This window comes from Cervus canadensis, chromosome 28 (genome assembly GCF_019320065.1).
Source record: "Cervus canadensis isolate Bull #8, Minnesota chromosome 28, ASM1932006v1, whole genome shotgun sequence".
In the NCBI taxonomy this organism is placed as follows: Eukaryota; Metazoa; Chordata; class Mammalia; order Artiodactyla; family Cervidae; genus Cervus; species Cervus canadensis.
This window is the reverse complement of record NC_057413.1, coordinates 35,571,398-35,579,326: the sequence shown is the minus strand read 5'-3', so window position 1 is coordinate 35,579,326 and position 7,929 is coordinate 35,571,398. Positions and strand designations below refer to the sequence as shown.

The window sequence follows — 7,929 nt, the reverse complement described above, 5'->3', positions numbered from 1 at the left end:
GTTAGAACTATGCTTCCCATCAAAGGCACACACTTGAGGCCCATGCTTTGAGAAAGAAGTTTTTGTCCCTTGCAAGTGGTACTGAATTTCTGTCCGTGGAGACTCCAGGTCCTCCATGATAAAGGCCATGTGAGGAACACGTGATTATCACCTTGAACCCGAATACCACCACTGCGACTTGAGGGAAGTCATAACTGGTCATGTCCTTCTAATCACATTTGATGCCATTTTTAATAAAACTCTACCATTCGATTCTTAAATGTATGCAGGCTAAGAGGATATAACTACATTACCCTGTCATACATTCCCTGCTTTCAGCTCTGTTTCTTAGTGATTTACTAAATTTTCCCCTTTTGAATAGAAGAGGGCTGGGGACCCTTTAAGCTCAGTGTCACCAACAGTGGCTGGCACATGGTTGGTACTTACTGAATTAAAAGGAGAATGACTGGTGAATGTTTTTTTATCATTTGCTCATTATATATTATATCCTCGTGTTTCTGTCCCCCAAACTTAGCCTATCACACTGTTACTAAAGAGATATCATCCATATAACATTTATTTAAAACAAATAAATGGAAAAAATTCACTTTAAAGAATCAGTTATTCCATATGTTCAAGTGAATATGTTTTATTAAATGCATACTATAATATCATCTTTCTATAGTATGTGAGTATACATAATAAATTAAAAGGTATATATTTATTAAATATAGATATAATACCAGAACATGATTATTTCAGATGAGAAAATCAAAATAAACCCATTTTTAAGTCTCTTTTGGTCACTCCAAATGGATATTTGCTCATAAAAAAATACACTGATTTTTTTTTTCCCTGGGGAAAAAAATTAATTCCATAGCAATGTAGTTAAGGGACATATTTTATTTCATAGCTTTTCTGCAAGCAAACTTGCTTCGATACAAAATGAGTTCAATGGTACAGGTGCTACTGTCCACTCAAGCAAAAGAAAACCTCACATTTAGATGAATGCACTTTATGATGATACTCTTACAGGGTACTAGGTCTCAGGTCCAGGTGGCCTCTGGCCTCGGGCGAAGCCACGGGCACAGAAACGCACAAGAGTCTGGGAATCTCAGAGCACGGGCGGCGCGGAAAGGAATTTTCTGTGAGTTCTCTGTCAGGTAGGAGGATAAGAACCGTGGTGGGTGTGTCTGTCTTTCTGCCCCCCATCTTGCAGTTTACACTGACATGGTCTCGGAATGGATCCCCGGGGGTGTCTTTTGGCTTTTCGGGGCTTGCAGAGAAGCAGGGAAGTGTCATGAGGTATCCTTCATGTGAGCTCCCAGTGGAGGGCTGGCTGTCGGGAGGCTGGGGACTTACCTTCAGGTACTGTGTGCTCAGTGTAGGAACCTCTGTGCCTGTCAAACTCTCTCTCCCGCCTCACAGAGGGTGTGAGTCCAACCCCAGACTATCCGACCCAAAATCACACAGAGGAAAGAAAAAGACAAATACACAGATAAGGCCATCTGCAGAATTTTTAAACTCACCTCTTGCAATATTTCACAATAATCTCTACATCATATGTTACATCTTTCAGACTTAAATAGTAAAGGCTTCAGGAAGGGCCACGGTGGAACCAACTGCACTATCTCTTGGAGGACTTGTCCAATTTGCTGGCAGGTGATTTCCTCTGGGGCGTGGGGATTTTGGAAGGCTTGGCTCCAGGCGGCCGAGAACCTGCTCGGGGCGTAGGCCTGTGTGTCGGGGGGACAGTCTCCACGTCGGAGCACGCGGACTGGATCTCCGAGATGTCGAAGTCCGAGGCGTCACTGCCGCGGCGGCTGCTGGCCCGGCTGCCGGCTTTGCTGCCGGCTCGGCTCCCGGGTCGGCTCGGGGTCCTCCTGGGATCTGAGGAGAGAGAGGGCGGAGACAGGTCATCCTACCGCCTGCGTCCCACTGCCACCGGTTCTAGAAGCTCAACACCACATTCACTCTCAGCTAGTCTGCTGGACACCCAGGAGGTGCTCAGGCAATACCTGTGGGTTTTATGGCCTTGCTGCGACCCTTAAGTGGATGAAATGTACAAAAAGCTGGGTACACACACGAAGTGGAGGTGGGGGGCCAACCCACCTAAAAGGGAAGTCCACTGACTGGACACAGATGGACGGATGAGACGTACTGAACTGGACACTGTGTTTTCCGAAGCGCGGCAGGTCTGCCCTCGGGAAGTGTGCAGTGCACACGCAGAGCATGCACGCGGTGCACGTTCTACCCGCGGATAAGGAATTCAAGCAGAGGGGACGGAAGGCAAAAAACTGGAAGTTTAAAGATGCTTCAGCCTTGCTATAAAGAAAGCTGAGCACCGAAGAATTGATGCTTTTGAACTGTGGTGTTGGAAAAGACTCTTGAGAGTCCCTTGAACCAGGAGGAAATCCAACTAGCCCATCCTAAAGGAGATCAGTCCTGGGTGTTCATTGGAAGGACTGATGCTGAAGCTGAAACTCCAATACTTTGGCCACCTGATGCGAAGAGCTGACTCACTGGGAAAACCCTGATGCTGGGAAAGATTGAGGGCAGGAGGAGAAGGGGACGACAGAGGATGAGATGGTTGGATGGCATCCCCGACTTGATGAACATGAGTTTGTGTAAACTCCGGGAGGTGGTGATGGACAGGGAGGCCTGGCGTGCTGTGGTTCATGGGGTCACAAAGAGTGGACACGACTGAGCAACTGAACTGAGGCTTGCTGTGCTCAGGAACCTGGGGTCAGAACCAGAGTGGCTGGGATTTTCCAACCACCCAAAACAGAGCCCAGCACAATTATCGAGCAGCTAAGGAGGCCTGACCTTCTGGCCTGAAGGGGTAGATCCTGTTGCAGCTTTTCTTTGATTCCACAGTCACTCTCTCATCTTTCTCTGGTACTTTCTGAAAGGGATTTTTTGAGTCCCTTTATTCCCCTGGCCCATTGATCCCCTACCTTAAATGGATGGCTGGGACCACCTGTCGTTTCAGAAGCACGCAGCAGCATCAGTGTGTCTTCCCTGACTAGGAAGAAATGGGGCTCTCACCTTTAGATCACATCAGGGGGGAGACACCCCAGACTCACCGGCAAACTGGGTGCGCACTCTGGCAGCTGCGGTGGTGATTAAGCCACTGTCCTCCCCGGAGTGGAAGCCTTTCCCCGACAAGTACCCCGGAAGTCGGAGTTTACTTCCCTGTATCGGCGTCCCCTGTGGTTAATCAGGGAAAAGACATTTCAGACACGGCCTTTGTCCCACGATCCTCCACCGACACCGCTTCGCAGGCTGTGGGAACCCTCCGCTGACACTTGGGAGGTGGAGGGGAGAGCCCATCGGTTAAACAAGGCCCTGGGTTCCCACCTACTAACTGCTTGTTCTCTCCCTGAATTCAGAGGGAACCCTCTAAAGGAGGTGAGTCCATGTTGGAGAGAAGATATGAAAATGGAGATTACCCCAGGCAACAAACTGTGAGTGTGTTAGTATCTCTCCAGATAGTCAGTGAATATCACAGAGTTCAGAGTTCAGCCAGAAAACGAGGATGGTGATTGCATGGTACATAGAGAAGATGGGGCTCTGAAAAATTGTGTTTGGATTATCTGCTGCTTGCAAGGCTTTTAGGGACCAAGTCAGAAATAAACAGAACAGAAAGAAAAAAGAAATGCTTAGACAGCCATCATTTAAACAAACAAAATGGCCCCCCAAAGTGACATTTTATTAATCTGTAAGACGTCACTTTTATCTCTTGGCCCCATCACCTTCTATGGTCCTTACACACAAGATACCTAGGCAACCTTTTGGGATGATTCTCTTAAAATTCTTACAAGCATTCAAGCAATCACAACTATGAAATTTTTATTCTAAGTCTAAAATCATTGCACTTTTTCTTCATCACTACAACCTTTTGAAAATTCTCCCAAAGTTAAAAAAAGAAAAAACAAATCTCCTGAGAAGTATAAGGATATTGCATTCCTCAATGAGCTCACAGTCACGGAGCTGTTTAGAGGAAATAAATCTATATAATTATATGTGCTTTTTAAAATTAATTTTCCTTTATCAAATACTTTTAAATGCTTAATAAAGCATATGTAAGACCTGATACATCAGACTTACAATTTATTAATATTACTGATATTCATAGTTCATTTACATATTCTCTCTGTACATCTTAGCATAGAATGTAAATAGAGTTCATATACATAGATTACTTGAGTGTTCAAAATATTATCACACATCTAACCACAATCAATCCTCACACTTACCTAATCACTTTTTCACAATCATGAAAAAGGAGGGCCTGAGGAGGGCAGTAACTTGCCCAAATGAACTCTGACAGCTCTGCTCCAGCTAAATCCCTACCTTAGAATCTCAGCAACCCAAGAGAGAGTGAGGACTTGCAGGTGATGAGACATACTATGCGAGGTGACAGCCCCTTCCCACGGAACACCAGAAGCACTCATCAGGTGCCTTGATGTGCTGCATTTATGGTCACAAAGCTACCCCGTCCTCTGAGAGACCCCTCCATGGAAGGATACTGCTGTTTTGTCTCATGAGGCTACCTGAAATCACACCTAGTGTTCTATTACCTAAAGACTTTGGTAATTTGGGGGGGTTTCCACTGTTTACAAACTTGAACTAACGGAGTAGCACAGCCCTAAATGTTTAAAACAAATGTCTCACCGCTTCTCGGCCTTTTGGCTAAGATCAAGTGTAAAACAAACGTCTCACATAAGGTTCCCACCACTGCTTTCAGTTCTGGTCACAACAGATCCATCAGAAGTGACACCTTGAGACAGAACCTATGATACTAAATCACATCGCTCACTCGGGGGAAGGGAGAGGGACAAGGGGCTGGGGGATGAGGACGGGTTTGTGCCCCGAGTCTACAGCCATCAGCAATTTCCATTTCCATCATTTCGATCTCAGGAGGGCAATGACATTTCCTCTGCCAGCCTCTCATTATGGGTGTGAGGGTTCAAATAATACGTAAGAAAGAGTTTTGGAAAAGCATAAAAGGCTTTCGAGAGGTACCAAGTTACTTGCATCCAAAAGTCCTTGTCTTTAATATGAAATGCCTCCTTGGTTTCAGGGACAGTTATTTAGAGATTCTCCCCCACCCAATTCTTGTGATTCTGGTCAAATATGTGCATATGTTTATCATTTTACAGAGAAGTTTCTTTAAAAGACATACAGTTGACTTCCAGTTGAACATAAATGATCTGATACAGGAGCTAATCTTGGCAAATTTTATATCACCTAAATATCTTATCCCCATAGAGCATGTATTTAAAAAAGAGCATACTGACTAAAAAGCACTAAGTCTAATAAAGACACACCTTTTGAGCATGAGAGATAATTTTGTGCCTGCCTGAGCCCCTGACCCCCTGCACTGATGACTAAAAGGCTTATGTCTCAACCACCCAGTGTTCTTGGACAGAAATAAACATACCAGACAGTCAGAAGGACCTTGCCCAGAGAGAAAACTCAATCCACATTCTTTTAAGTGATTCTCTTGCAAATGACACTGCCTTTCACTCTCTCCTAAAAAGGATTACAGTATCTCTTGCTGAAATTCTGTCTAGAAGCAGAAGGACACCATCAGCTTGAAAAGAAACTGGACTCAGGTCTGGGTATATCTCCTGTACTTCACTCTCCCAGGGGAGGAAAGCAAAATTAAGGATGAGCAGGAGAACAAAAAGCAAAAGAGGTCAAGAGCCCGCAGTGGTGGCAAGGTTAAGGAGCTACAAGCCGTCTTTTCTGTTGACCCCTTACTCTCGTGTCTGCCTGGAAATGCTGGGTTGAGACTTATTACACAGAAGTCTTCAAAAAGACACAGTATTATCAACAGTGCAGTTATAAGGTGAGGCAGGATTAGTAGGTGATTGTTTCAGTTAAAGGCAGCTGTTAGGCTGGACTCTGGGGCCTTACGATACCTCTGGAGATGACACGGGAAAGTCAGGGCACTCAGCTGGTTTACAGGGAGTTGACACCTTGCTGTTTGTCAACCAGGGTTTACCGTAATTGCGTGTTAAAGGATGGAGAATCTGTATGGAACAATGGCAAATCAAACGTGAAGGACGGTGGATAAAAAGCAAAGCCATGGAAAGAGAGATTCACAGCCACTCATTTTGCAGTAAGAATGATCATCATTAAAAACAAATGGAAAGGTCTGATGGCAAATTATACACACCAAAAACATGAATGAAGCTTTAAAAAGAAAAACCAGTCTAAAAGGTATCAAAGTCTCCGAACAGATTGTCTCTATATGGGCCATAAGGCAAAGGCATACAAAAAAAAAAAAAAAATATATATATATATATACACACACACACATATATATTTAATCCTGCATCATCCATATTGTGATAAGGGACACATCTGGAGAAAGCTGGTCCTACAAATTCTAGGAACCCCAAACATTGGAAAGCATGCTCTGGCACAGCACTCCCCAACCAGCAATCTGGCACCAGGCACTGGTTTGGGGATGATTCAAGAGCATTGCATGAACTGCGTACTTTATTCCTATTTGTTATTACAGCAGCTTCACCACAGAACATCGGACATTAGATCCCAGAGGCGGGGACTGCTGCTCTGGACTGGGAGTGCAGAGGAGGAGAAAACGCGTCCTACCTTGGGTGTGCTGCTGGCGGGGACTTGCGGGGAGGCGGCCTGGCCGGCCTGGCTGGACACGGACGTGGACCGGTTGGGCGAGGCCGCCCGGGACGAGGGCCTGGACCTCCGGCCCCGCGGCCGGAAGGCAGCCATGCCCTGAGTGGTTCCATCTGCCAAGATGAACTTCTCCCGCAGTTCCATGTTCGTCCTTCCTTTAGCTGGATGGTGGAACACGCGACAAGGCGCACACACAGGAGAGGAAGGGGAAAAAAAAAAAAGAGGGCTTCAGTCATGTGAGGGGAAGATCGCCACCGGCACCACAGACCACGTGGAGGATTGCAAGAACACCTTTTTGCCATGCCAACTCCAACTCAGCATCACAAAAAGTCAAATGCATTCCTTTACAATGCATTCCTTTTGGATACAAGTAAGTTGGGGGAAGAAAAAAATAAAAGTGTGTTTATTCTAACACTAGACACCAGCAAGAGGAACCACTATTAAAGAGAGAGTCAGCATGAAAATGACAAGCTCATGCTCAAATACTGTTAATCCACCCGCTACTGATGCCTGCAGTGTTTCCCTGTGCCATCCCCACCCCAAGGGGACCGGGGAGGCAGGGACTGTGGCTTTTGTAGGCTCTATTGAGGTCAGGAGATTGAGACCAATATGGCACCATCAGGATTAATTGAACAGTTATACAGAATGAGAGATGGGTTATTCATCATGATGACAACACATAAACTTTCGGGTTTTTGACTTTCAAGAAGGCGGCTGGTATTTTTATTTTATGCCTTAAAAACCTGGTTTTACAACATGCAAAATAACAAACGCCAGACTGCAGGATCTGGGAGGTCATCCGTGATTCAACACGCAGACCAACACATGTGCATGCGCAAGAGGTGCCGCCAGAACCTCGCGTGCAGGGCGTTGGCCTGTGTGATCGCGGACACAACCCCTGCGTCTGCAACACTGGAATGGCGTCCAATGTCGAGAGTTTCAATTTGGAAGCACCAGCTCAGTTGGATGTGAGTTAAGCCATACGTGACTGATGAAGCGCGTTATTTGAAAACAAACGACGAAAGCAAGAATGTCAAGGAGGAAAGAGGAGAGGCCAGAGGGGTGAGGCAAAGAGAGGGGTCGCCAACCTATAGTAGGCTGAGTAGTAGTGATTGAAGAGTTTGATTCCGAGCGTAACATTTTACTCCCATGATGATGAACTAGAAGAAATGACACAGGATACCAATCACATTCAAGAGAACTGTTAGCAGAAGAAGAAACAGCACAGTGGTTGACTACGCCAAGGTCGCTCAGGTCGGGCCTTTAGTGCATGGTTTAGAAGAA

The 7,929-nt window shown here is 45.7% G+C and overlaps 1 protein-coding gene across 18 annotated transcripts in view; it reads right to left on the bottom strand.

The window, feature by feature from the left end:
- Nucleotides 1–612: 612 nt before the first annotated feature.
- Nucleotides 613–7,929, bottom strand: part of DST (dystonin) — a 511,627-nt gene continuing 504,310 nt past the window's right edge. For 8 of the 18 annotated variants that reach the window (XM_043450645.1, XM_043450644.1, XM_043450646.1 and 5 more), the window contains 5 exons: nt 7,734–7,805; nt 6,607–6,806; nt 5,910–6,020; nt 3,066–3,189; nt 613–1,869 (listed from right to left, as the gene is read on the bottom strand). In XM_043450645.1, the coding sequence (XP_043306580.1) occupies nt 1,607–1,869; nt 3,066–3,189; nt 5,910–6,020; nt 6,607–6,806; nt 7,734–7,805 (770 nt within the window). In that variant the 3' untranslated portion in view covers nt 613–1,606. The remainder of the gene's footprint in view (nt 1,870–3,065; nt 3,190–5,909; nt 6,021–6,606; nt 6,807–7,733; nt 7,806–7,929) is intronic. The other 10 variants (XM_043450661.1, XM_043450659.1, XM_043450654.1 and 7 more) reach the window with 2 other exon arrangements.